The 25,845-nt window shown below is 52.9% G+C and overlaps 11 protein-coding genes across 11 annotated transcripts; 5 read left to right on the forward strand and 6 right to left on the reverse strand.

Moving 5' to 3' along the window:
- Positions 1-626: 626 nt before the first annotated feature.
- Positions 627-1,293, reverse strand: CONPUDRAFT_89449 (uncharacterized protein; the record flags this gene model as incomplete). The annotated part of the gene is made up of 2 exons (XM_007769573.1): positions 627-749; positions 808-1,293. The coding sequence occupies 2 exons, from the start codon at positions 1,291-1,293 to the stop codon at positions 627-629; spliced, it is 609 nt and encodes a 202-aa protein (XP_007767763.1).
- Positions 1,294-1,717: 424 nt separating this feature from the next.
- Positions 1,718-3,533, forward strand: CONPUDRAFT_143526 (uncharacterized protein). Its single transcript, XM_007769574.1, has 2 exons — positions 1,718-2,457; positions 2,532-3,533. The coding sequence occupies exons 1-2, from the start codon at positions 1,789-1,791 to the stop codon at positions 3,384-3,386; spliced, it is 1,524 nt and encodes a 507-aa protein (XP_007767764.1). The 5' UTR covers positions 1,718-1,788; the 3' UTR covers positions 3,387-3,533.
- A 1,087-nt stretch (positions 3,534-4,620) lies between these two features.
- Positions 4,621-7,617, forward strand: CONPUDRAFT_122409 (DUF580-domain-containing protein). The gene is made up of 14 exons (XM_007769575.1): positions 4,621-5,048; positions 5,133-5,242; positions 5,328-5,459; positions 5,540-5,577; positions 5,657-5,861; positions 5,951-5,979; positions 6,042-6,176; positions 6,253-6,438; positions 6,566-6,724; positions 6,816-6,920; positions 6,994-7,074; positions 7,134-7,176; positions 7,241-7,301; positions 7,365-7,617. Exons 1-14 carry the CDS (start codon positions 4,755-4,757, stop codon positions 7,410-7,412), a joined length of 1,626 nt encoding a protein of 541 aa, XP_007767765.1. The 5' UTR covers positions 4,621-4,754; the 3' UTR covers positions 7,413-7,617.
- A 170-nt stretch (positions 7,618-7,787) lies between these two features.
- CONPUDRAFT_102642 (plant expansin) lies at positions 7,788-8,623 on the reverse strand. The gene is made up of 3 exons (XM_007769576.1): positions 8,419-8,623; positions 8,203-8,361; positions 7,788-8,118 (listed from the first exon to the last, which is right to left on the reverse strand). The coding sequence occupies exons 1-3, from the start codon at positions 8,531-8,533 to the stop codon at positions 7,973-7,975; spliced, it is 420 nt and encodes a 139-aa protein (XP_007767766.1). The 5' UTR covers positions 8,534-8,623; the 3' UTR covers positions 7,788-7,972.
- Positions 8,624-10,053: 1,430 nt separating this feature from the next.
- Positions 10,054-10,773, reverse strand: CONPUDRAFT_81566 (plant expansin). The gene is made up of 3 exons (XM_007769342.1): positions 10,660-10,773; positions 10,449-10,607; positions 10,054-10,388 (listed from the first exon to the last, which is right to left on the reverse strand). The coding sequence occupies exons 1-3, from the start codon at positions 10,766-10,768 to the stop codon at positions 10,243-10,245; spliced, it is 414 nt and encodes a 137-aa protein (XP_007767532.1). The 5' UTR covers positions 10,769-10,773; the 3' UTR covers positions 10,054-10,242.
- Positions 10,774-10,779: 6 nt separating this feature from the next.
- Positions 10,780-11,668, forward strand: CONPUDRAFT_81567 (uncharacterized protein). Its single transcript, XM_007769343.1, has 2 exons — positions 10,780-11,398; positions 11,462-11,668. The coding sequence occupies exons 1-2, from the start codon at positions 11,390-11,392 to the stop codon at positions 11,651-11,653; spliced, it is 201 nt and encodes a 66-aa protein (XP_007767533.1). The 5' UTR covers positions 10,780-11,389; the 3' UTR covers positions 11,654-11,668.
- Positions 11,669-13,236: 1,568 nt separating this feature from the next.
- On the reverse strand, positions 13,237-14,931 carry CONPUDRAFT_152812 (uncharacterized protein; the record flags this gene model as incomplete). Its single annotated transcript, XM_007769578.1, has 15 exons — positions 13,237-13,326; positions 13,375-13,402; positions 13,455-13,514; positions 13,568-13,665; positions 13,723-13,762; positions 13,811-13,826; positions 13,888-13,899; positions 13,963-13,987; positions 14,042-14,076; positions 14,138-14,163; positions 14,216-14,255; positions 14,296-14,313; positions 14,375-14,384; positions 14,454-14,489; positions 14,800-14,931. 15 exons carry the CDS (start codon positions 14,929-14,931, stop codon positions 13,237-13,239), a joined length of 666 nt encoding a protein of 221 aa, XP_007767768.1.
- A 1,063-nt stretch (positions 14,932-15,994) lies between these two features.
- CONPUDRAFT_164634 (uncharacterized protein) lies at positions 15,995-18,023 on the reverse strand. Its single transcript, XM_007769579.1, has 20 exons — positions 17,892-18,023; positions 17,822-17,840; positions 17,694-17,772; positions 17,622-17,635; positions 17,469-17,573; positions 17,404-17,413; positions 17,332-17,349; positions 17,247-17,272; positions 17,169-17,194; positions 17,072-17,106; positions 16,991-17,015; positions 16,925-16,936; positions 16,849-16,864; positions 16,766-16,799; positions 16,618-16,715; positions 16,508-16,567; positions 16,427-16,454; positions 16,319-16,376; positions 16,239-16,263; positions 15,995-16,181 (listed from the first exon to the last, which is right to left on the reverse strand). The coding sequence occupies exons 1-20, from the start codon at positions 17,983-17,985 to the stop codon at positions 16,040-16,042; spliced, it is 924 nt and encodes a 307-aa protein (XP_007767769.1). The 5' UTR covers positions 17,986-18,023; the 3' UTR covers positions 15,995-16,039.
- Positions 18,024-18,883: 860 nt separating this feature from the next.
- CONPUDRAFT_81572 (uncharacterized protein) lies at positions 18,884-19,717 on the reverse strand (the record flags this gene model as incomplete). The annotated part of the gene is made up of 3 exons (XM_007769344.1): positions 19,385-19,717; positions 19,149-19,328; positions 18,884-19,099 (listed from the first exon to the last, which is right to left on the reverse strand). Coding segments are annotated over exons 1-2 (268 nt in total), but the record flags the coding sequence as incomplete, so codon positions are not given.
- Positions 19,718-20,882: 1,165 nt separating this feature from the next.
- On the forward strand, positions 20,883-23,260 carry CONPUDRAFT_136584 (glycoside hydrolase family 78 protein; the record flags this gene model as incomplete). Its single annotated transcript, XM_007769580.1, has 7 exons — positions 20,883-21,128; positions 21,199-21,658; positions 21,724-21,793; positions 21,843-22,230; positions 22,284-22,601; positions 22,663-22,799; positions 22,857-23,260. 7 exons carry the CDS (start codon positions 20,883-20,885, stop codon positions 23,236-23,238), a joined length of 2,001 nt encoding a protein of 666 aa, XP_007767770.1. The 3' UTR covers positions 23,239-23,260.
- Positions 23,261-23,674: 414 nt separating this feature from the next.
- Positions 23,675-25,621, forward strand: CONPUDRAFT_81573 (fructose 1,6-bisphosphate aldolase). Its single transcript, XM_007769345.1, has 11 exons — positions 23,675-23,780; positions 23,837-23,896; positions 23,956-23,967; positions 24,035-24,040; positions 24,091-24,137; positions 24,191-24,343; positions 24,413-24,886; positions 24,962-25,053; positions 25,116-25,225; positions 25,294-25,381; positions 25,439-25,621. The coding sequence occupies exons 1-11, from the start codon at positions 23,757-23,759 to the stop codon at positions 25,447-25,449; spliced, it is 1,077 nt and encodes a 358-aa protein (XP_007767535.1). The 5' UTR covers positions 23,675-23,756; the 3' UTR covers positions 25,450-25,621.
- The last annotated feature ends 224 nt before the right edge of the window (positions 25,622-25,845 follow it).

Genomic DNA, 25,845 nt, shown 5'->3' on the forward strand with positions numbered 1-25,845 from the left:
GCGAGCTGGACCGGCGCGAGCCTCATGCGGACCATAGCGCAAGGAACGTTTCTGTGTTACCTCAGGTAAACTCCGCACCGGCGCTCTCGATACTATCTTGACTGACTAGGGTTTGCGCCCAAGTACATTCTTCTCGACGCTCCTAGCATTCATCTTGTTTCCGATCAAACGAGAGCTTCTCCCTATTGCGGTTGGAATCTGGTTTACTCTCCTCGCTATCGCAGTCAACCGTCTCGTGCTCGGGCTGTCGCAGATAGGTCAAAATGGGGTTGATGAGGATCCGATCGCGGTCGTGTCGGTTTCCAAGAGTTTCGGTATTGTTCAGCAAGGTGACGGCGGAGGATTGGCGCTGCATATACGGCGAGCGGCGTGAGGCCATCATATAGACGACGCCTTTTGGGGTGCATTTAAAATCGCGGGGTTATAATATCGTACCTACTTACGGTCAAGTCTAATGCTCATGAGGAGTGCGATTGAGATGTAGACGCTATAGGATGAGCATCGTGGTGGTGCGGTTCTTGGCCAAGTAGAGAAGCAGAGCAAATATGAGAGCAAGGAAACTGCCGTTTCAATTAGCATTAGAACTTATACAATCCGCGTATAAGTCAGTGGCTCACAATACAACACTAGCTGTCCGCGTTCAGAACCACCTCCATCTCATTTACGTCTCCCTCCGCACCAAATACATCCGCACCCGACGCGAGCGAGTCAATGAGCAGTGCCAGCCTCGACGGCCCCAGATTAGGCTCCTATGTATGGCAGAATGGTTAATAGGAAGAGTACAGGAGAGCACCACAGCAAACGCACCTTGCGGATCTCCTCTAGATCATCCTTGAACCCCTCCGCGATACTCGCCATCCAGAACCGCCTAAAGTTGTCCCTCAGCGCCTGCTCCTTCTCTGCCGCACCGGGTGCCGAGGTCGGCGGAAGGAAAGGCGGGATGTCGCGCTTGGTTGGGGGCGGAGACGGCGAGCGCGGCCTGCGCGCGGGCTTTTTGGGCGCCGAGGCTGCGTCCGCGGGCGTGGCTATGAGCTGGCCTGCGTCCTCGTCCGAGTCTTCATCGCTGTCTTCTGATGAGGACGAGGAGTCAGACGAGCTCCCCGAGTCTTCAGAGTCGTCGGTGGGCGCTTCGGGTTTAGCTGGTGCTGGTGGTTTCTTTTGAGGTGACGCAGCGGAAGCGGCGCTCGAGTCGGAGTCACTGGCGTCGTCCGAGGAAGAAGAGGAGGTGTAAGCTCTGCGCTTTCGTTTTCTATTACGTTTCCGTGCTCCTGCTTTGGGGGCTGCTGGTGCCATGATGGGTGCGGAGAGCGTCAGGGGGTTACAACGAAAAATGATCAACTTGGGCAGACCACACACTAGGGTTAGGAGTTAGGGCACTGTTCAGTCTTTTCATCTGTCGTCCTTTGATCTCCTTTCTTTATTCTATGCGACAGAGTTCGGAACTGTCCTTTCGTGCCCCCATGCCGCTGGCTAGGATCTCTGAACAATGGCCTGTTCCCGGGCCGGACAAGCGCTGGATTGGAATTCCAACGTCAGCGTTGTCAGCCTCCGCGGACTTGAATGTCTTTGCAACGTTAATGTTATCTCGTTCTCCCTCTTCTTTCTCTCCCTCGTCCCGCATGTCCTGAGCTCAAACGTTTCTCTCTGGACACGTCCCCGCACCACGTTGTCGCAAGAGTCTGCTCCAAGTCATCCTCCACCTCTGATCGTCTTCTTCTCGCTCCATACAAGTCGTCCCAACCATCAACTCGGCGCCCGCTCTCTCCCGTCGACTCCACGCTTCTGCTAATGTCGCAGAATATGCCTGTCATTCCCGCTCCCATACTCGCCTCCGCCTCCTCTGGCAGCGACCCCGCTGGACCCGCACTGCCCATGCTTCACCCGACAGCGAAGACGATGCTCATCGTCAGCTCCGTGATACTCCTCTGCGTAGTCGTACCGGGCATCGCCTACATCTGGTGGGACCGCCGGAGGAAACGGCAGCTCATCATTCTTTCTGGGTCAGGGTCTAGCTCTTCCGTCCTCGAGGGCAGCTCTCTCTATCATTCTCCACGGAACAGAAAGGGATCTCGGGTATTCGCTTGCGGCTCTGACGACTCGCTTGATATACAGAAGCGGGATTCGGATGGATGGTGGGGGAAGCTGCTGGCAAGGAGGTGGACTTGGAACCACGACACATCGGGACGAGGCGAGGTTCGCCCATCGACTTTGAACGAGAAAAAGACAGACGGAATGGACCCGTACACCCACTTCGTGCTCGGGGACTGGTACGAGCGGTACTGCTTGCGCGGCGAGACGCCTCCTCCTAGATCTGGCGACGCACAGCGCTGCCCGTCTCCCCCGCTGTCTGTCCCTGCGCCAGCCTCTGTGTCCAGGCCGCGGTCAGGATCGGAATCCGGGTCGCCCAGAATCCGGTCTGTAACCATCAATATGGAGGGTACGCGGTACACGAACAAGGTGCGTTCCCTGACAATACTCTTGATTGCTTTCGTATGCCACATGCTCACCACCGCTTGCATGTATCCCCCAAGGCCAACGAAGACGCGGTATTCACATCTGCGTCCGAAATGCCCGTCCCGAGCCTCCTACTCCAGGCGCCAAGCACCAACGACTTCAACGAGACCGCGTTCTACGACACGAACACGAGCAGCGACTCCGCGTCCCTGGAGTCCATGGACCCCAGCTGCAGCTTCGCCAGACTGCGTGTGAGCACGAGCACGGATCTCGGCTTCACGCTCGCATCCGTGGGCAGCACGAACAGGCTCACGGACTTCCTCGCGCCGTCCGGTCGTACATCACGACCGACGCGAACGCTCTCTAAGCGCTTCTCGAGGGCCGAGTTGAGTGTCGATATCACGGACTGGGCGGCTGATGCTGAAGAAACGACGACATGGGGCGAGGCGGTCGATTCTACGCCTGACCTCCTTTCTGCCAACCGGAATGGAGACGAGGGCGGGGAGAGCGGGGCGTCGTTCTTTGACGACGAGGATTTCTCAGCGGGGGACGAGGATCTCTTTGTTGTCAAGAGTCAAGACGTGATCGAAGAAGTTCCACGTCGTCGCGAGTCCTGCAGCGGGAGCGGGACCCTTCCCGCGTCTCCTCCAAAGTCTGTTTATAGCTCGCGCGCCAGCTCTAGGTCCAGCTCAGGCTCTAGCTCGCGCTCCAGCTCGTTGGACTCGGATGACTCGTTTGCGTACCGGAGGGGACACCAGCGCGCGCACGCGATCGTCTTCAAGTTCGCTTCTGAGCTGCTCGCTTTTCTCCGTGTGCGCGGCACGCGCGGTCCGCTGCTCTTGGAGAAGCGCGTCAACATCAGCGCGTTTGAGGGGCAGGACGCGGCGACGAGCGTCAAGGCGAGGGGTGTGGTCGACTGCCATATGGTCTAGGAGCTGAGAGGTCTCCCTGTTTGCGTTTTTATTCTTCATTTTGCGCTCTAGCGCGCACACGTTCGTATATCGCCGTCTCCGAGCGCGCATCTTTGCGTCGAGTTTCATCGTCATTCATATCATTTGCAACATCTACCATCCACGTCCACATCTAGCCCCGCATCATGTACGCTGTAGCACGCACATATCACATTCATTTGCACCACACGCAATGCATACGTTCTTCATCCTCTTCGTAGGATTTGGGAAACCCTTTCCCTGCGCGCTGATAAACACGTGCTGCTCATTCAGTTGTGAGCCAGTTCCCTGCGACAGAAACCAGAAGAAGACTAGGAGGTGAGTAGACGTTAGTGACCCCGCTAGCTCTTAGATTCTATCCCTGTTCCCAATACCGCGGAGCGTGGCTATCGGCTGAAGTACAAGGCCGATCATGTTCAACATGCGATGTTTCAAGCACATCTTCAGGGTCAGTAGAGAAATCAAGTTTTCTCGTGAACTTGTTGTGATTCTAACTATGGCGATCACTCGAAGCAAAACACGTAGCATTCAGCGCGCGAGCTGATGCGAGTCCACGGTCGCCTACAACTTCTGATTCAATGGTTATTCTTGCTCTCTTACTATCTACTGGTACGGATTTCTGGTGTTGGTCGTTCCGCTGTGGAGGAGAGTACTCCTGTGGCTCCATACTCAGGTCTCCGTGTTGAGATGCGATGATGGGTGAGTCAAGCACTTCAAGGCGGCTGTGTGAGTTGAATGGAGAAGCCTCGACGCGATCCGCGGGCCGGAGGTGGCGGTGCGGTCGAGAGGAGCACAGGCGCTTTACGGGCGCTCGTTTGCTTGGCTCTATTTTTGCGCTGTGGTGCTTGTTTTGATGCTGCCCGTCGTTGTTGGCCGTGAAAGAAACTTGGATTTCCGTCATCGGGATGAAGTTTCAAGCCCAGTTATAAACCATGATGCAGAGAGGAAGCAAGACACGTTCCTATAGGCGGATGGTATACATAATGCATAATGGCCGGCAGGCTGTCCGCGAGACTGGTATGGTACTGCCTGTGTCTGTCTGGCGCGGTACAGCCTGGTGATGAGAGTTGCCGAATTGCCACTTGATCTCCATCTGGGGTGCGGATGAGCGAAGTGCACGGAGCTGTGCCAGGAGGAAGGGGTAAGGATTGCCGCGTGCAGGACGTATATATGTAATATTGCAAACCCTTGACGGCTCTTCCCTCCACGCGCAGTGCGCACATAGAAACGAGCTTCCTTCTCTTTTCCCTCTCTTGCACTGTCTCTGCTCCCCAGATCGTTCTTCTTACGCGTCAAATCGACTTCTACGACACCCAGCCCCACGAGCACTCGCAGGCACTCACGCGCACGATGGCCGAGTGGGACACGAAGAATGGACACTGGATCCAGATGGGCGACCAGAGCCGCGGCAGCTACCAGCCGCTGAACGACCCCGCGGGGTACCAGCCCGGCCTCTCGCAGCCGTACGCGCCGCCGTACGCAGGAGGACCCCCCAGTCAGACGGCGTATGGAGGATACCAGGGAGCGGGAGGGGGCGGGGGAGGGGGAGGAGGGTACGGCGCTGGGTCGCCGTGGTCGAGTCAGCGGTTCAAGCCGGAGAAGAAGGTGCAGAACCCGATCGTGTTGATCTTGTTCCTCGCGCAGGTGTGTACTGTCACTCTTGGGTCGAGTGTGGGCGCGTGGAGCTGATCTATGGATGTGGACGCGGTGTGCTGTGGACGCACACAGTTTATAGGGTTCATCGGGTTGTCTGCGTGGGTGATCTATGGGTGGATCAAGGACGGCGGGCTGAGCAAGGACCTCAACGATGCGAACGATAAAGGTGTTACGCTCAACAAGTGCGCTTCTCCTTCCCATCCCACCTGGTCATGACGCGTGCTTACACGAGTGCTCACAATTCGCGCCTCTGCTGCGCGCCGGTAGACAAACGCTGTACCTCTTGCTGGCCGTCACGGGCGCAGCCCTCGTCATATCCACCATCTTCCTGCTCATCGTGCGCATCTTCACCAAGGCGATTCTGCACATCACAATGATCTTTTCGATCCTGCTTAACGTGTGCGTCGTGTTACTTATTACTGTACATCGTCCAGCGATTGATTCGCCGCTGAACACGCATCTTCGGGGTTGATCAACAGCGCCTTCGCAGGGTACCTCTTCTACATGAAAGTATACGGTCCGCCCCTCCCCCTCCTCATCATCCAGCATCCAAAATTCTAACTATAGCGCGTTGGATAATGGCTGGTATTGAACAGTGGGCGCGATCATCGGCGCGATCGCCGCCGTCCTCTCCGTGCTCGTGTACTTCGGGATCTGGAAGCGCATCCCGTTCGCGTCGCTGATGCTCAAGGTCGTGCTCGACGTGTCGAAGCACCACCTCGCCGTGTACGTCGTCGCGTTCGCGGGCCTGTTCGTGCAGATGCTGCTCTGCGTCGTGTTTGTGTTTGCCGCTGTCGCTACGTGAGTGTCTTCCCCCGCCGTTGTTGTTGTTGCTGTTGTTGTGCCCGGGTGATGCGCTGGCTGACTCGGCGGGGGCGGTTGGGTGGTAGGTACGAGAAGTGGTCGACTGGGAGCGATCGTGAGTCGTGTCTTGTTTGAGTTTCGAGGATTGGGCTGCTTATATATTGGGCACTCTTGCAGAATGCAAGAGCAGCAACTCGTGCTCGGACGGCAAGGTCGCGGGCGTGATCGCCTTCGAGGCCGTCTCCTTCATCTGGAACTCGCAGGTCGTCGGCAACGTCGCGCTCGCCACAATGGCCGGCGGTCCCTTTGGCTGTACGTTACTTTCATCCTTCTTCCCATGCACGTTGAACTCATTTTTGACTGGCTGCGTCGACGATGACAATGGCAGGCTGGTACTACTTCGGCCCGAGCAACATGGGCGGGATGCCGAGCTTCCCGACGCTCTCCGCGTTCGGCCGCGCGTCGACGTTCTCGCTCGGCTCGATCGCGATGGGCTCGCTCATCGTGACAATTCTCGAGGTCATCCGGCTCTTGCTGAACGCGCTGCGCAATTCGGCGCAGGAGGACGGGAACCGTGCGTCTCCTCCCTCCCTTCCTCTACTTGAATCTCCTGACGGGACGCGGATGTTCACATTTACTGTGTGTGTGATTGCGATTGCGATTGTGACTGGGATTGTGAATGCGATTATGTGGTGGAACAGCCTGCCTGTGGTGCCTCGCGTGCTGCGCCGAGTGCTTCGTGTCCTGGTTCGAGAGTATGGTCGAGTACTTTAACCGTTACGCGTACATCCAGATTGCGCTGTACGGTAAGCCGTACGTCCGCGCGGCCAAGGACACGTGGAGGATGTTCAAGGACCGAGGTGCGTTCTTCCTTCCCCTGTGTCCTCGTTCGTGCGGTGGCGCTGATGCGCGTTGTCCCTTGTACATTGTTCTGTTTGGTGTTTGGTGCAGGCATCGACGCGCTGGTGAACGACTCGCTCGTGAACCATGTTATCGCGTTCGGCGGGTATTGTGTCGGGCTACTGTGTGCGCTGCTGAGCTACCTTTACTTGCATTGTAAGCCTCTTTCTTCAGTTCACGCGTCTTGACCAGGAGGGATATCTGATACCGTCTTACGATGGCGACGCAGTCGACAAGCCATCGTACAACTCGGATGGCTCGTACACGGCCCCCGTAATGATATTTGGGTTCTTGATCGGGCTCATGTGCTGTGCGTCTCCCCTCTCGTCCTTCTCTTTGGTGGCCGTGCGGGACTGACAGTCTTTTTAGCTTTGACGCTTGGAACGTCGATAGAGGCTGGTGTGTCGACTATGTGAATTTTCCTGCTGCCAATCTATCTTCCGTTGTCTAGTTGCACTAACGAACACTAACACCAGCTTCGTCGGCCTCGGCGAAGACCCACAGGTCCTGGCCATTCGCTCGCCGGAGCTCTTCGCTGTACGTTTAGCTTTCCTGTTTCTCCGTGTCCCCATCCGACTCGACTGACCCATCACTCCACAGGCTGTGGCAGCAACATATCCCCAGGTCGTGCGCGGCGTCGGCGCGTAATGCTTCGGCGCGTGGTGCGGTGTAGTAGGTCTGGATGACGATTACGATTTTATTTTCTCGATGAAAAGGGGCGCTCTTTACATAAAGCTTTATGACTTCCCGTGGTATATTTCTCAATGTCTGCTGTATCTTAGGATATCTTACGTACTGTATTTATGGAGTCTCGATTATTTAGGCTCCGCTTGCTTCGACAAGTGATTCAAACCGAGAGATATCTCAGGAGGAAGAGCGTTCGGCGTTTCGAAGTCGATGTAATGTACAGAATGGTTTCGTTGAATGCGGCGAGACTAGCCACAGAAGACGGGGTCGCCAACAAGGTGGTTTATATTCCTCTTTATCGAACCTGCATGTGTTTTCTCGCGTCGAAGGTGCAATGATCACAATATCCAGTTCTCTCATTCAAAGCAGTGTCGGTATTGATACAACACTCGTAAGTAACTGATGCACCCCATACATTGCGCTGAGGAAATAAATACGATATAAATACTCTGTGTTTGCCCAGCGAGACCCAAGGAAAGTGTAGTTTGTAACGAATCTTCTAGGAGATGCAAGCGCGGGGCTCAAGCCCACGTCCAGGTCATGCCGTGGAGACGGCCGGCGGAGAGGGGAGACAGGTGCTTGAATGCGGCGGGTGAGAAATCGAGATCAGTCACCGCGCAGCCGGTGCAGCGGTCGACGACCTTGACAGTGACGCTCTTGCCGCCCCCTGATAGTAAACAGGCGAGTTAGCGTAGGGTTCAACGGTCAACTTCTATGGTGAACGGGGGAATGGATCGGGCGGTGGGCTTACAGTGGGCGTTGATCTTCCGGCCGCAGACGGGGTTGTTGTTCGGGTTCGTGCCCTTGTAGCCCGGGTAGGTGTCGTAGAGCGAGTGGGAGACGGCGACGATCAGGTCGTCCGACGTGCTCGTCTGTCCGCAGGCGCCGAGACCGGGGGTGTAGTAGGTGGCTGCGCGAGTCACGTCAGCTTGGTGGCTCAGGTATGCGTGAGGGGAAAGGGACGTACCGTCGCCCTTCTGGGTGCCGTGCATGTAAGACGGCTCGCTACGGGCCTGGGGGAGCGCAGCAGCGTTGGCAGCGAGGGCGAGGGCGAATAATGCAAGGGCTTTGGACACGAACATGTTGAAAGTGGTAGAAAGGCGTCGGTGTAAAGAAAGTAAAAGTCGGTATGCGACAAGGAGTGTGGGCTTGACCAGAAGCAGAGAAGTGAGGTGAGAAGGAAAGGTGAAGTTTGTACGCTCGTGAAGCGTCCCTTTTGTACGCCAGAGAACACCGAGCGGTGCTAACCAGTGCATACGAGACCAACATGCTTGTGCCTTGCCACGAAGGAGCATGCAGGGCCATATTCCAAGGCCAAGGTCTGGGTTGTTCAAAGAGAAGTGAACGATGAAGTCGGGCTTCAGGGTCTTGTTGCTAAGATGTTACATCGTGTTATACGATGAACTGAGATAATTTGCGAGTTCAGACCTAGAGCCTTGACGGATCACATTCTGCGTCCGTCATGAAATGTCCGTTCATATACCGAGTTTCGATCAGCGGAACAGAAAAGATGTGGATTGAACTGTCCAGAAACATACATATTGCACAGAAAGCGGCTCGTGAGTTGTGCTCATGGTGTGCCAGCCTTTTCATCATGCCTTATGGTTGTCTGGGAACGTTTCGTATGTCTCGCCGGTAGTTGCTACTAAACCGCATGGTCTCCTCCGAGTGTATGAGCGGTGACTGCTGGAAACGGGCGATATCAATGGGACCTAGGCACAGCAACGGCACAGCGTGCCCCCGAGCGCCTCCGAGGCGTACTTGGCATCGAGAACTGTGTTGCAGGACGTCGGTACATCAGGCCTGACCGACAGATATCATGACTATCCAGTGGCGATGACCTCGGCCAGAACCTTCAGATCAGTTTCAGATCCGAATATCTCGCGTTATCGAAGTTCTGAGTAGTCGTGAGTTGACGTCGTCGTCGTCGGATGCAAAGGTTAGTAAAGGTGGCTGTGTTTCAATTGTTTGGTGTTTAAAACGGAAGTACCTGGCGGCGCTTATATCTTGCCGCTGCCAGCGCTCGGCCCATAGGGACAGCGTGGTCTTGCCCTCCCAAGAAATCATTCCGCCTTCAAGAACTAGCAAAAGTAATTGATACGCTTGGTTGCATAAAAAATGCAAACTAAAGCATGCAGGACTTGGTGGAACGACCTCGTGGAAGTCCGTCATTTGTGTTCGTCGAAGCTTAGTCAATAGTGACTCGGTAACTTCTGAGCGTCTGGCAAACCGGGCGCCATATGGCACTTTCCTCGTTATCTCCGTATGAAACTGATTTTATGAAGACAAATTGCACGTGAAAGTTTACGAATTTTGGAGTGGCAATAGAAGGACATTACAAAGCACTAGTGACTAAGCTCGTTTGTTGCAAGAACAGTGTTGTACTTTTTATGAGCGAGCAACTCGTTTAAGGCGAGACAGAGATGAAATTATCACAAATTGTCACATGGATGATCGTTGTGTGGGCAGAACACTGGCGGCAATAACGGGGCATGTATAACTTGAGGAATAAGTGTTACTGCTGCTTTCATTGAAGGACACTTTCTCGTACAGGGACTTGGAACCTGATTCGGATCGTAGAGTCAATATATTGAGTTAATAACAAATGCTGCATTCAGATTATAGATCAGCTAGATGTACTGTACACCACGCTCGGAAGCCCATCCCAGATGAGCTTCAAGTAAACGATTGTATGGGTACTCTACAGACCAAAAGGAGCGACTTGGGATACAGGGTTAATAAATAAAGATAATTATGGGAGACCATGTGCCCGTGGACGAAAGCCTGGTGTTTAGGCCCAAACCCAGGTCATGCCGTGGATCCTGCCAACAGACTCGGCCGCGAGAGCGGTGAACGCAGTGGGAGAGAAGTCGAGGTCGGTCTCTGCGCAGCCGGTGCAGCGATCCTCGACGGTGACGGTGACGCTCTTGCCGCCGTCTAAAATGAGATAGTTTGCATCAATACGAGAAGTTCTGTCGAGAAATCAGTGGTGCTTACAGCTGGCCTTGATCTTCTTGCCGCAAACCGGGTTAGAGTTCGGGTTGGCACCATTGTATCCGGGGTAAGAGTCAAAGAGCGTCTCAGAGACGGCGACCATGAGATCGCTAGCGGTGTTCGTGACGCCGCAGGCGCCGAGGCCGGGGGTGTAGAAGGTACCTATTTCATTACTGATCAGAGATAGGTGCGTCCTGAAAGATGTGCAACGTACCGTCACCAGTCTGAGTACCAGTGAGGTAGCTCTGACGAGTCTTGAGAATAGCTGCTGCGTTGGCAGTGACGGCGAGAGCAGCGATAGCGAGGGTCTTGGAGAAGAACATTGTGTGGTTGTATGGGTGGTTAAAGAAAGAGTAGTAGTATATGTGACGAAGTGTCAAAGAAGTCGAAGAGAGTGTTGAATGCTTTGCCAGAAGCTCGAAGAGAAGAGTAGATAATGCTGAAAACATTCGTTAAGAGCACAGTCTTTTATACTCGCTGCAGCTGACAGCGCCTCATTGCCCCTGGTCGAGCTTTATGAAGCAAGCGGAGAGCGTCGGACGGAATAAAGACCCACTCCGCACCCGTCGCAGCTATACGGCACCGAAGTGACGAAGCAAGAGGTCGTTGCGCAATCCTGAGGCCATGTGCGGTGCAATAAAGCACGTTGTTCCTTGCGACGCAGTCGCTTGCCAGCTCACAATTCTTGAGAATCAACCACTCAACTTCGTCTCCGTAATGATGGGCAGGGGCATATCAGCGCGCACGGGCGTCTGAAACTTTGCAGAGTAACCGGGCGCGAGAGGCAAGCACCAAAACTAGAGCAACGAGCCCTCAAGCGCTGGTAGTATTAGTACCAACTCCCAATGAGACGCGTGTAATGCGTGTGGTAACGCTGTGTCCCGAGTTACCGTGCGCTAGTGGTTGCTGGATGAATGGTCCGTTGCCATCAGGGGCCAAGGGCAATGAAAGGACTGTTGTGGAGGTCAACCAGCAAGCTGAAGAGGCCTGACGTTCATCCAAGCGTTGAAACGTACTATGCCGTGAGGTTGCTTGCGGTTATCCGTACTGCGGGCGATACTCTCCTACGAGCGCGACACAGCATCGTAGAGGCACTTGTCGCCGATGTGGGTCGCCAGATACTTGATCCGTCATCGGAACCTCTTCAAGCGGCCGCCGAACCAGCATACGAGAGGCTGCCAGCGCGAGCCGGGAAAAGAGAGAAATAAACATCCAATGAGTACTATGGTAGCGTGATGCGATGGTTGGACGCAACGTTCGCTCCCCGAAATCCTCGTCAACCTTGGGGACAAGTCCAGAGATGCATCGATGAGAGCTCCCACGAGCAAATCGGGAATTTTCGGGATTTTCCGTCGGAGATCTAACCTCATCTCCATTCATGGATGTGGGTACTCCTTATGTTTGTTTGCAAAAGTGCCCAATCCATGTACAAGTCGACGATACATTTTATTTTATATTGTACATTTGATAAAAATGAATTCATTGCATATCGGCATATGATGTTGTCGGTTGACACGTGCCATGCTCAGTGGTGTATTGTCAGTACGATCAGCGGGCCAGACGTGTTACGGTCTATATCACTTCTCCCATGAAAGAGTGGTTAGGACGCCGAGTGCACAAGTTGAAGCTGCTTAGTCACCTCATTAAACAGCTCTAGATGGTCCAGCTCCACCGTGATACATAACGACTTGAACAAAAGAAGAAGCAGTAGAACGCCGATGCCATGCATTGGCTTGTGAATGGCGACGTTCAGGATCCACACAGCTCCTCGTGTGACCTCCATCCCAACAAAGATGGGTAACAGAACTACTGCACGTACTACGAACCCGATAAAGCACTATATCAAGTGGGATCGGGATAAACGTTTGAATGTGGAGCACTCACACACGTCCATGATCTACAGGAGTAGTTCACTGCAGGACACTACACGAGCACCCTTCTTTGGGGTTTGATTTTGTCTAGAGGAAGCCGCGTTTAAGCTTCAAGGCTTGCCTTATCGATGATATTGAAGATAGTAGAGTCGTTTACAGATAAGCGCTGCTGTGCGTGCCCTCGCCGGCCCCCACCGAAGCTCCGATTGTGTGAGCCTCAGCGACGTCTAAGATATCGCGAGGACGAAAGAAATACCCCGATTCCTCGTATCCCTGTGCACAAATCTTCTCTAAGATGATCTTCCCAGACCTGACTTTGCTATCGAGGGCAACAAGAAAGGCCCCGACGACACGATACTTTCTGGAAGCTGTGTGCTTTTCGGAAACAGCCGTGCTCCCGGCGTCTATTCGTATATTTGAGGGGATAGTACTAAATATGTACCGGAGAAGTGGGGTCTCTAGGAGGGATATTCAAATGCTCATCAGTATCCACGCTTAACATCTACTCATTATCAAGTCAAGTCTCGAGTCCAAGTTGTATATCAAATAAAGAGCGTGCAGGTTCAAGCTAAGTATACGTACGATAATGTCATAAGTTAATTCAATGCATTCTTACTAAAGTTCATAAAGATTTATCGTAAGAAAGTAGCCGTGGATGTACCCAGCTATCAGGATCATGCGGCGCTGAACTGGTTTTCCTGGCCTTGATGAGCCAAATGTAAGTCGGATAAATGAATAGTCGGTAATTGCGGAGTTTCGATGGATGATTCTTCGTGGTGGTCATCATGTGTTGGTCGACGGGGCCTTCGCGCGTTGAGCCTGAGGATGTGTGCGTGTGAGATAGGCTCAGAGAGATTTAACACGATGGAATCACACTGCGTATGCTGAATTGATATAAGCTATGGAAGAATGCGGTGAGCTTAGTCCATGAGATCAACAAGCAGACAATTACATTTTGGGATAAACGTAAGAGGTATGGCGGCGTATGCCTGCAAAGGCGGCACTCCATACTTGAATCGAAGTGAGCTAGGATAAACGACGCATCAATCGAAACTCACGAGGACGACGGTGAGCAGGGCGAATGCACTAGTGCTAGTCAGAAGTGAAGGGTATGGTGTCGTAGAAGTAGAATACGCACGTAGTTAAGAAACCCATGTTAATGGTGACGTTGCTAATATACACTATACGCCTCGCGCTCCTAGAAACAGGAAGCATGAGTAAATAGAGAGTGATACCGGGGAACCATTGTACGTTGCTACACTCGTCCGTGCGGGTCGGAGGAAGTAAAACACAGAGATCGAGATAAGAACGTCGCACACCATGAAAGTCGAGGCGACGAGAATCACAAACTATGCAGCGGCAGGGTGTGTTAGAAATAGAGAGACATTGACGATCAGTCTGCGCACCGCAGTGTGGGCAGCAGGATCATCGCTATTATCCGCTATGCTGTGACGAACTGAGACTGCGCTTTCAAAGCCTTTTGACTTTGCTTACTCGTATATGTCGTCAGCTGGCACCAGAGTTAACGGCAGTATTAGCGGTGCAATTTTTCATGAGACTAATCGCCTTACCTATACCCAGAACTGCAAGAACGGGAGAAGTTCATTTCAGGACAACCCTTCAAAGGTGCTGAAACCATATCGTACCGAATCCAACACACGCAACAGTAAACTGGGGAACATATTTAAATGGCTTTTCAGTGAAAAAGTTTTTGAATCTCCTTACCACAACGCTCGTGATCCACACGTTCTTATTGGTGACTAAACGTCGGCGCAGACATCAGCCGCAATGCCTCCGCTTGTCTTGTAGAAAGTACCGTACTTATCCATAGGCGATAGGCATAGAATCTACTTGATCGTTAGCAACTAATAGAGACGGAGGAGGTTCAGTGTTACTTACGCTTGTACAGTAGCGATGATCACAGCCTGTGTATAAATCCCTGCTGTTGAGACCATCATTCGCCAAGGACTGAAACTTACTGTTACTATCAAGGTAGCCTAACCAATAGCAGCTGTAAGTCGGGATCACTCAATCGATCAAACACTGGATAGGACGCACGTCGGCTTCCCTGGCAGAAACACGTGTTGCCATGTGCCATGAGTAAAATATAAATGACTGTGAACATCGTAGGACTTACCACGGGATCATCGAACAGGTGGGTGATGTACTCCGCCTACACGAAATGAGATACATCCATTGGAGGTATGTGGAAATAGCAGTGAGGAAGGTATCGAGCGCCCTGCGCCTAATCAGCTACAGTTGTGATTCTGGGGGCGATTTAAACGAACAGAAGTCCATAAACCTCAACAAGAATGAGTCAGGTCCGTGTTCAATTGATATAGAAAGCAGTGAATCTTACCACTACTTTGTGTACCAGTCGATCCTTCGGGTACGAGCGCCAATAATACAAGCACTGTCCTATGGACGCTCCGTACATCCTGTTCTTTGTCGGTATAATTATCGACACCCTGCAGAGTACGTACCCTAGTGATATGATCCATCCTAAACAGCTGTGAGCGCTTGGGACATTCAGACCTCTTGGGTGACTGCGTACCAATCGTACCAGGGCCATAGGATGCTATGGTAGTATTATACGACAACGGGTCGCTTGCCATGCTTGAGAGATAAGAGAGCGAGGCGTTCAAGAGAGCGTGAGATGAAAGACAATCAACCTTAACAAACACGTAGAGCGAGAATAGCAGAAGAGGACAGGTAAAAGGAGATGGTTAGGAGATGAAGTTTTCAACCGGTCGTGTTGAAGCGGGCATGATCAAAGGAGTTGCAAGACGCACGCACTCGATCAAGGCGCCAGAACGTGAAAATAGATTTTGTTTTCTATTGGCCGGATCCCTGGCGTGAACAGGGTGCGATCACTAAGACATTGCTTGGAATTGAGTCGATGAATTGGACGAAGGATCGGTTCTCATCAGCGTGCAACACGCCGCATGTCTCCGGACTTTTTACCCGAAGAGATGACATAATTGACTCCAAGTTGGATCCTCTGGGCAGAGGCTCCTGAGAGCCGGAGCGTGGATACATCTCCGGTGCCCAGGGCGATAATAAAGGATGCGACTTTGACTGGCTTCTAATGCTGCCATCAAATGAGGAGGCGTTACGTTCCTCGAGCATGCTATTCATATTTTCTTCTGAAATCATCAGTGCGCGTCAAAAGGTAAGCCGACTGAGAGCATGACACGTTGGAAGAAAGTTATGATTCTGACGGATTCAAAAATCTTGTGGCTGATCATCCCACATTGTTTTTACAGGGACAATCGGCCTGACCATCTCAAGCTCACGTAGTGACTGTGGGTACAAGCGAAAAGCCTGCAAGCGTCCCGAGTTATCTACAATAGCTCCAATGTACACATATATGTCCTCCTCTCGCAGTTTGCCGACTGAAGAACCTTTTCTCCGCCACGCTATGCCGAGACTCCCCGAAGCTACGAACGATTCTGTTTTAGCTGTGCCGGATTAACTTCGAGGATACACACAGGACGCGTTTCGGCGGACTTGGCGTCGGGGCGCGAGAAACCTTATCACAGATTTCCAGACATGACGGCAGTGTCCAAGAGCCCACTTACGGAGCTATCCGTGAATACTGCAGACGAGTAATACGAAAAGAGCCCCGTATGACTTGTCAATTATTGTAGCTGCTCGACATGAATGTTCGTGTGTCTAGGTATATCAGTCCGTGATGGTAGCATGCATGAAATTCGTGGCAGATTACACCGTCTGCGGAGAATCCTTCAAACTCGAAGACATCCTTGGGCAGGTGGTGACGTGGATGGTGGGTAACGGGGGAACCTCGATAGTAGATTGCCGAAAGTTCCGGGCCTTGGGATGTCTAGCCTTTCTGGCGTTGAGCCTGTGACGATGTGAGCTGTGATGCACCACTTTTAGATATAGCACTGGAATGTCTTACACCGCGTATGCAGAGTTGATGTACGCTGAGAAAGAGTATCGTGAGCATTATTGAACTACCAAAAAAGAATATGGACGTACATTTAGGGATGATGGCGAGTGGCGTAGAAACATAGAGCTCTAGCGCGGGAACGGTGGACTGATATATCATTAGCCTTCGAAATATGAGTGGCTAAAAACGCAACGTACAAAGATGACAATACAGATTGAGAGAAAGCTGACGGCAATCTCAAATAAGCCCAATGGTGTTACTAGTTCAAGTCGACATACAAATTCAATAGGCCCATGTTCATTGTGATGGTACTGATATAGTAGATGCGCGGATTTGTCCTGAGTGACCTTGTTAGCTCGATGTTCCTCCGAGAAAAGGCCTCGCTTACCGCATCACGCCAGACCGTTTAGGGTGAAGGTAGTAAAATACGGATACCGAGATGAGGGCATCACAAAGCATGCATGATACCGCGACGACAATGACCATCTGAAGTAGGCTATAGCTTGACCCATCATAAGTTAAACATCAGTACTCACCGCCTGATGTGGACTAATTGTCTGTTGTATCGCCCTTCGGCATCGTCAGACCACAGAAGTTACCCACTAGATTTGTCGCTTACACGTAAGAATCGTTAGCTGGATCAACAGTATCTTAGACAAGGGGTACGACAAGGTGATGAAAAGAAGTCTCCGCACCAAGGCTCACGGCTACAGCAACGTCCATTCAGCACAATTCCGAAGTCATCGAATGCGTGTACATACCAAGGCCAATGATTGCCGACACAAGCTTTTGAGAATGTAACGTGTCACTGAAGTACATCAGCTCAGTGGGGTATAACTTACCACAGCAGCCGTAATCATCCAGCTCCTCCCTGTAACTGACCAGCCACAGATTCGTCAGTTTCCATTATGCTCACGTAAATGAAAAGTTAATACGAACTTATCCATATGCGATATGCATAGACTCTATCCGATTCCGTTTAGCCAACGCCGCTACATGAAAGTTTTGATAACGAACGCTTGGACTATGAATACGATGGACGCCTTTAATTTCCGTTATTCGACGTTCATAGGACGATGGCCGAGAATGAGAATATACGTACTGTGATAAGAAAAACACCCTGAAATAAAGGCGTGAGTGTGAAATGAACATGATCGTAAGCATCGGAACATACAAGTGATTCCCTGAGCAAACAACGTGAGATCTGCTGAGAAGGATGGGTGAAAGGTACGGACTCACCCAGGTATCACAGTCGCGCACTCTAGAGACGTCTTACGCCGACACATGATCAGAACGCGCCACTCGAGGTACGACGATAGGGCAGTAAGCGCAGAATCCATCAAACTTAAAGCAGTTTTGAGAGAGGTTATGACATTATTCTTGTGGACTCACAATAATCCGTACACCTGACATGATTATGACACGTCTTCAGAGGTTCCCACCGTAATATGCGATGACCCTCACCAGTACTTTGTACCATAATCGATCATGAGGGTAAGACCGCCCGTAGTACCAACACTGCCCAGCCGACGCCCCGTACATTCTTCAAAGAAGTAAGCTCTGTCTGATCTTGACAGATGAACTGTACGTACGCCCATGAAATCATGCATCCTAATGACGGCGATAAACCTTCTCCACCTAAGTCAAAAACATCATGCTCACCCACGAGTGCTGGAGAATACGACTGAGCGGGCGTGGCCGGCGTGTATGCGTCTGGATTGACGTCTAGGTGGGGGATGAGCGACAAAACGGACATGGACGAGTACGATAGATGGCACGAAGCCTGAGACCGACGGTGAAGTGCCAGGAAAGAGACACTAAAAAAACGCACATACACACCTAAGTACGCATTTGCATGATGCGCGTGGCCCAGCTCGGGGCAATATAACCGACATAGGCAAGTGCGAGAACACTGTACGTCCGGTAAAGCCTGGGCGCATCGAGTGTAACTGAATGGAGGGCATGCCACGCGCGTTCTCACATCCACATCACAGACCTATACATACCCCCTGCATGAATAAGCACACGAACGGATGAAAAAATGAATTGGGGAGGGGATTGTTCGGCCTTGTGGCTTCCGCCAAACCAAAAATAAGGCGCAATGATCCGACGATGTTGTGTTCGGAAGCGTAAATGAGTATTACTTACTGTATGTATGAGCGCTTGGATCAGAGGGGGGCCGAGGGGTATCTCCGACTCCGAGTGGTGGGAACGGAGGCCGGTCGAAGGTGTTCACGATGCGCACGTCGTTACACAATATCTCAGAGGCGAGAGGTGCACAACACTTGAAATGCGGATGTTAGCGAAACTAGAATAACTGAGCCAAGATAGTCCGCTGGTTCTCGACGTTGGAAGTTCTCATGAGTGACACGTCTAGAAGAGAGGTTATGAATGCGGACGGATTCCATTGTGCAGGTACCTGTCGGCATATATGAAACATATATCGTTTTGATGCCATCGAGTCCAGGGTTGCGATTTACAAGGTTTAGTTCAGACCAACGTCAAAGACGCTGCCCAATCGAGGTCCCCTTGCAAGTCTGAAGGTTGCTTCAGAACGTCGCCTTAGAGATGGACTCAGCTACAACCCGACAAGATCTTTTTGCGAGGGGGCGGGATAGCATGACAAGTGATCTGCGCTGTTCTTAGAATGGTAGGAAGACACAAGCTTGCCCTATCAATTTCCGCCGATCTTAATCTAGGCGAATCTAGAAAACAAATTCACAAACATTCCGTGACATGCGCAGCATGTCGTACATGCTATCAAGGTTTCTAGGTATCCAGAACCTCTATTGATTGCTTGACAAGCCAAGAACCACCGGTGATGATGGCACCTCCAGCTGTAAGGAATGTCGCTGACAGAAGTGTTCCTACTGCAGAGAACGTCAGAACAATGAGCAGCGATGGCAGAGAGGCACTCGCAAGGGAAAGCTAGCGCCACTAGGCTGCTTCCAACTGTGACCAGCACAGCCCCTACACCGACCCCACAGGCGGGCAGCTTCTGGTATGTCCTCGGCTCTTCAAGACGAACATCCATCGACGACTGCGCCGGACACAATTGGTGCAGGAACTTGCGAGAATCCCTTCGATGCCCCGTGTCCGCTGGGGTAGAGAACATCACGCGCCCATTTGAGTTCTGAGAAAAAAAAACTGCGTACCATCCCACTCGCGGCGGCCGACGTCCTTCTCATTCTCCCTCTCAAACTGTGCGTTCTCCTGCATAGGTGTTTGAGTGGTGGAGGCCATCCGAGACTTGCTGGCAGCTGCCTATGGGAGTCGAGAGGGTGAACAGTGAAGGTAAGATACGGCGGAAGGGGGCCTCATTGGCGACGTTATCGAGAATGTCGAGGGCACAAGTTTAGACCAGCACGGCAGATGATCCTGAGAGACGAGCTAATATGTAAAGTTGCGCGCGAAGAACTCGCGATTACGATTGTATGAATAGCCTCCGCCACATTCAATTGATGTGCCACTACAGCTGCCAATGAGTTGTGCCGTTGTATGCTCGAGCGCGGGACCGACAAGTGAGTAAGTGGGAACGGCCAACTGGGAGGGAGCTCAGGTCGGGAGAGAATAGGGGCTATGTATGTTTGCAAGGCTGGCCTGAGCTTCTGCGGCATTCAAGAAGAGATGTTGGGCGAATCTTCCGTACCCACAGAGTGCATGGCCCTCCCCGGTCAGGAACGACCCCAAGCGGTGGAGGAGGAGATGAACGAACGTTCGTGCGGTAGTTGCCGTGCGGACTTTAAATTCCAATACCGCGTCGCTGTCATGATCATGCACGGTAGTGCACGACGCATGTACTCCTCGAGACTAATGATACGCAAGTTCCATACCTGAAGCTTGATACATGCCCACATCACCCATGATGCTTTAAAGATGTGTCTACCAACCACAATAAACTGCAGCTCTCTATAGTGCAATGGTCTTACCTCAACCCTGACATGATGATGCGGAGAATGACGCCTTGAGTCTCCAGGTAAGCCCTCCGCTTTGGACCACGAGTTACTGAGAATCTGCAATCTAACCCTGCCATTCATGGCCTCAACTTCTATTCAGTGAGTAAAGACCGTGATCGTGGCGTTCACGTTCAGCGCCTATCGCCGAATAGAAACGTCACCTCTCTTCGGGCTAAAGTAGGATAACCTTCCACCTCATTCCTCTAAATGTCCCTGGCTATCAGTGGCTATCCTTAGATTGCTGCTTAGCATCATTGACCGACCATCACCGCCGTGGGTCCCGGTCCTAACGCTCACATGTTTCTGTCAGGCTCGTCCGCAAGGAATGACGACAACCACGTCGGATGACCGGTCCAAGAAGTCTGACGCGCATATACAGAGGCCGTTCACGTGGACCAGTGCGCCTTCTCGCAGCTCGCAGAATTGTTCCAGACACCTGACCTGCTCGACTCTTCGAACGACAGTCAGCTGTGCGATGACGACCCACTCTTCCTCCTCCCGTGATAGCTGATCATGCTGCGCCTCCCTGTTCTCTGATGTTGTTCCCCTCATCCATAGCCATGTACAGCGCGGCGCGCACGATCCCATCGGCCCACTCTGCCCCGCCCGCGGCTTTATATACGATGATGCCTCTGGACTTGTTCCCCATATTCGCATTTGCATCTCGCTCCTGGGAGCCTCTGCAGGCATGCGTAGAATGAGTGCTTCACTGATTTCAGCGTCGACATTAGCTTTTGCCGCGCTCTGCGGCGCCCTCGCACCCTCGGGGCCGTGGGACGCGTTCAACTACGCGCCAGACTCGCGGACGGTCGTGCCAGCCTCTGTTCACGGGACGAGCGGGAACGTCGCGGGTGCAGATGCGCTGGTGAACGCGACGAGCGGAAGTGGCAGCGCGACGCTGACCGGGGATGGGTCGTATGTGACGCTTGATTTTGGGAAGGAGGTGTGTGCCCATTCTCCGTGCTTATCTCGATTCGTAGCAGCTGATTCGATGGTGGGTGCGATGATCCTAGGTCGGCGGCATCGTCTCGCTCCAAATCACCAACGCGACAAGCTCCTCCGCGTTCTCTCTTTCCTTCACCGAATCTCCTCTATTCATCAGCCCTACGGAGAGCGACGACTCGTCGTACACGACCCACCTCGAGAACTCGGACGGCGTCGAGGCCGTACTTGCTCCGCTGACCACCGGCTTGTGGACGCAGCCCGCAGCGCTCCTCCGCGGCGGCTTCCGGTATCTCACGATCGTGTCGAACGCGGACGACGCGTTGTCGATTGCCAATGTGTCACTGGGGATCACGTTCGAGCCGACGATGGAGGGCTCACTGAAAGACTACACGGGATATTTCTATACTCAGGATAGCGGCTCAGAGGACCCGGACTTTTTGAATAAGGTGTGGTATGGGGGCGCGTATACGGTGCAGACGAATATTATTGCGTCTGACCAGGCGAGGCAAAACTCGCCAGGCTATGCTGGTAAGCTCCCCTCACCTAGCTTCTTCTTTGTTGAATACGAGATGGCTGACATGGTTTCACTGTAGGATGGGCAAATAATGCTTCTGGTGGCCCAGTTGACGGACCTATCCTCGTGGACGGTGCGAAGCGTGATCGGTACGGCTCATTTCCTTGTGCATCCACCAGACACTGACAGCCATCACAGAAATGTCTGGCCTGGCGACATGGGCATATCATCGCACACGCGCCAAGTATCCGTGAACGACCTCCTGCCGCTGAATAACTCCCTCCGCGTCATGTTCGCGTCGCAGAACCCCAACGGCGCGCTTCAGTACTCAGGCCCACCAATCAACGCGTCCGGGAGCGACACATACATCTCGTGGACACTCATCGGGCTGCACAACTACTACCTCTACACGGGCGATTTGAGCCTCGTGCAGGACGTGTGGGCGAACTACACGAAGGCGGTCGCGTTCCTTGCGAGCCAGGTGGATGAGACTGGGCTGATCGATGTGCCGGTGGCGTATTCGAACGATTGGGGGAGGTTGAATGGGCAGGGGCATAATTCGGCTGCGAATGCTTTGTACTATGCTGTGAGTGCCTTCATGCATTCTCGCTCTCCTTTGTTACTTACTCGACTCTGCAGACACTCGTCACAGGCGCTGAGCTAGCCACGGCAGTTGGTGACACCGCCACCGCGACCTCGTACAATGCGAATGCGACAGCCGTGAAGGCAGCGTACAACCAGCTACTGTGGGACGCGGATGTGGGCATGTTCCGGGACAACGAGACGTCGACGATGTACCCACAGGATGGCAACTCGATCGCGGTTGTGTTTAATCTCACGACGTCGCACGAGCAGAACGCGAACATCAGCAATGGGTTGACGAACTACTGGACCCCGATTGGGCCGGTGTGTCCTGAGCTGAATGATACGATCATCCCGTTTGTTGGTGGGATTGAGGTTGGTCGCCGTTATGTGACAAGCCCATGTGATACAATGAAGACTAACGTCTCTGGTAAAGATCGAAGCACATTTCGTTGCTGGGAACGGGAGCCGGGCGCTGGATCTGATTCGTCAAGAGTGGGGGTATATCATGACCACGAATCTGAGTGTGCAGTCGACGTTCCTTGAGGGGTACACTACCAATGGTTCTCTCTAGTACGTTTCTGCTCCCTTCCCCCTCACTCGATCACAACAGCTAACCACCTGAAATAGCTATCGCGGCGCGGACGGATACGACTACGATGCATCCTACACGTCCCACTCGCACGGATGGAGCACCGGTCCGACTCCCGCGCTCTCGTTCTACGTCGCGGGCTTGCAGCTCGAGTCTACGCAGGGTGCGACGTGGAGTCTCGCTCCGGTTCTGTCTGGGCTTAGCGCAGCGCAAGGCGGATACGAGACCCCGCTCGGATGGTTCGGCGCCAACTGGACCGTCGCGGGCGGAAACCTGACGGTGCAGGTGTCGACTCCAGCAGGCACGAACGGAACAGCGACCTTGCCTGGAACTGGAAGTGTTACCGTTGATGGACAGGACGCCGGTAGCGGGTCTATGAGTCTGACTGGGGGTAATCATACGCTTGTACAGGCTGTGTGAGGTAAAACTACGCTAATGGGGCGACTAGCGAAAGTAAAAATGTACTTATTGTGTATAAGGCTACATCATAGCCAGAATTAAAGTTATTTTAGGTGATATCACTCATGACCTCACCATCCAGAGAAGAGAGCTGGACTCAGAGTTTGAGCTTATGGGTGGGCTGACCATCGACGCTCGGAACAAGCAGGAGGAGAGGAAGGTGGCGAGAGCCATGCGGCCCGCCGTCCGTCCCGCCAGCGGTACGTCACGTGTGTGTGACGTCGGGAGAGATTTATCAACGGGATCAAGGCGAGCGGCCGCGAACGGACAAGGACAATCTCGCCCATCGATCTCTTCTTAGCCGCTACAAACAATCAACTCTCCATCGCCCGCATTCAAGTACTAGTATCTAAATCTACTAAGGTAAGGCTGCTCTAACCGCCGCCGACGCTATAAAGTCGCCAGTTTTTGACTTGGTTAAACTCCGATCTAACGTCCTCCCCCTTTTTCTTCCGTCCTTCCGTCGTTGCAGCTAAACTATGGGTCTCCTCGACATTGTCCCTGTAAGTCTTTCGTCATCACGAGTACAGGTTGGATTTCTCATGAGATCATTCACTAGGCCGGCGTCCTCACGGGCGAGAACGTTCGCAAGGTGTTTGACTATGCCAAACAGAACAAGGTGTGTTTGTTCCGTTATCTAGCCGACGTTCCGACCCTGACTTAACGCTCGTCCCACAGTTCGCGATCCCGGTGAGTACAGCTGTGTACCGAGATGAGAGTGGGATGGATGTTGAGAATAAGCGATTTTGAACTCTAGGCCATCGTGAGTAGCACCCATTCCTTCTTATCCGCTTCGAAGCTGACCCCCAATAGAACGTGACCTCGTCGTCGACGGCTAACGCCTGCCTTGAGGCTGCTCGGTAGGTCCAGTCAAGAGCCCTTACACATGCATATACTCAAGACACCTTCAAAGTGACAACAAGGCGCCCATCATCCTCCAGGTCTCCCAGGGTGGAAGTGCCTACTTCGCTGGCAAGGGCCTCGCCAATGACAAGCAGCAGGCCTCTGTCACCGGTGCAATCGCCGCTGCCCACCACATCCGCACCGTCTCGAAGGCATATGGCGTGTACGTACCCTGATCCTCCACCCAATGTCTATATGCGCAGCCGCCTGATCGACAATACTTCCTCTCCAGCCCCGTCATCCTCCACAGCGACCACTGCGCCGAGAAGCTTCTCCCCTGGTTCGACGGCATGCTCGCCGCCGATGAGGAGTACTACAAGGTGCACGGCGAGCCGCTCTTCTCGTCGCACATGCTCGATCTCTCGGAGGAGCCCAAGGACCAGAACATCGCGACGTGCGTCAAGTACTTCAAGCGCATGGCGCCGCTCGGCATCTGGCTCGAGATGGAGATCGGTATCACAGGAGGCGAGGAGGACGGCGTCGACAACACGGGCGTCGACAATGCGTCGTTGTACACGCAGCCCGAGGACATTTACGACGTGTACAAGGCGCTCAGCGCCATCGGCCCCAACTTCAGCATCGCCGCTGCGTTCGGCAATGTGCATGGTGTGTACAAGCCCGGAAATGTCCGTCTGCAGCCCGAGCTGCTCGGCAAGCACCAGAAGTACACGAGCGAGAAGATCGGCGGTAAGGTCGCGCAGCCTCTGTGAGTCCGCCGCGTTGGCTCTTTCCTGTGTTCCTGTGCAAGTAGGCGCTAACGGGCGTGCGTGCGGCGGTGAAGGTACCTCGTCTTCCACGGTGGCTCCGGCTCGACCAAGGAGGAGATCAAGACTGCTGTCTCTCACGGTGTTGTCAAGATGAACGTCGACACCGGTCAGCGTTTCCCCTTCATATCTTCGTCATGCTATATCTCTGACGTGTTTATGACAAAACAGACACCCAGTTCGCGTACCTTCAGGGTATCAGGGACTTCGTCCTCAACAAGAAGGACTACCTTATGACGCAGGTCGGCAACCCCGAGGGCGCCGACAAGCCCAACAAGAAGGTGCGCTGTATCAGTCCCTAAGTATGACATTCAAGGATCGCTGACGTGACCGCGTTATGCGGCGATAGCATTACGACCCGCGCGTCTGGGTCCGCGAGGGTGAGAAGACCCTGACGGTTCGCGTCAAGGAGGCGTGCACGGACTTGGGCGACATCAGTGAGTAAACCCTTTCAATCATGTTTTGCTGTCAACGAGGCTGATGGGAGCGTGCAGACCGCCTGTGATTGGAGATGTCGGGGCTGTACATGTGTTTGTAGTCGAGGAACATGCAAAAATGTGTATGATAGGGGATCGTCGCTCGTCGCTTTTAGAATGATATTTGTTTCTTCATTATCAGACCTTCTCAATAGAGCTCGGTAACCCAGTGTAACTCGATAACGTGCCGATGCATCTGTCTGCTTTGACGTTGTTAAAGTTAAAATTCAAAGATAACGACATGGCATTACTTTTTCGCTTTACTTTCTGCGATAGGGGACAGAGCCAAAAAGACAGACAACCAAGGCCAGGTCGTCAAGTTAGTCAAGACTCAGGTTCAAATGGGGCGCGTCGAGGCAAAGCTTCATGGGAATTGTGCCTCTATCGTCTACAAGAATATTCTCCACCACCACTGAAACTTTAGC

Source organism: Coniophora puteana (assembly GCF_000271625.1).
Source record: "Coniophora puteana RWD-64-598 SS2 unplaced genomic scaffold CONPUscaffold_5, whole genome shotgun sequence".
Classification (NCBI taxonomy): Eukaryota; Fungi; Basidiomycota; class Agaricomycetes; order Boletales; family Coniophoraceae; genus Coniophora; species Coniophora puteana.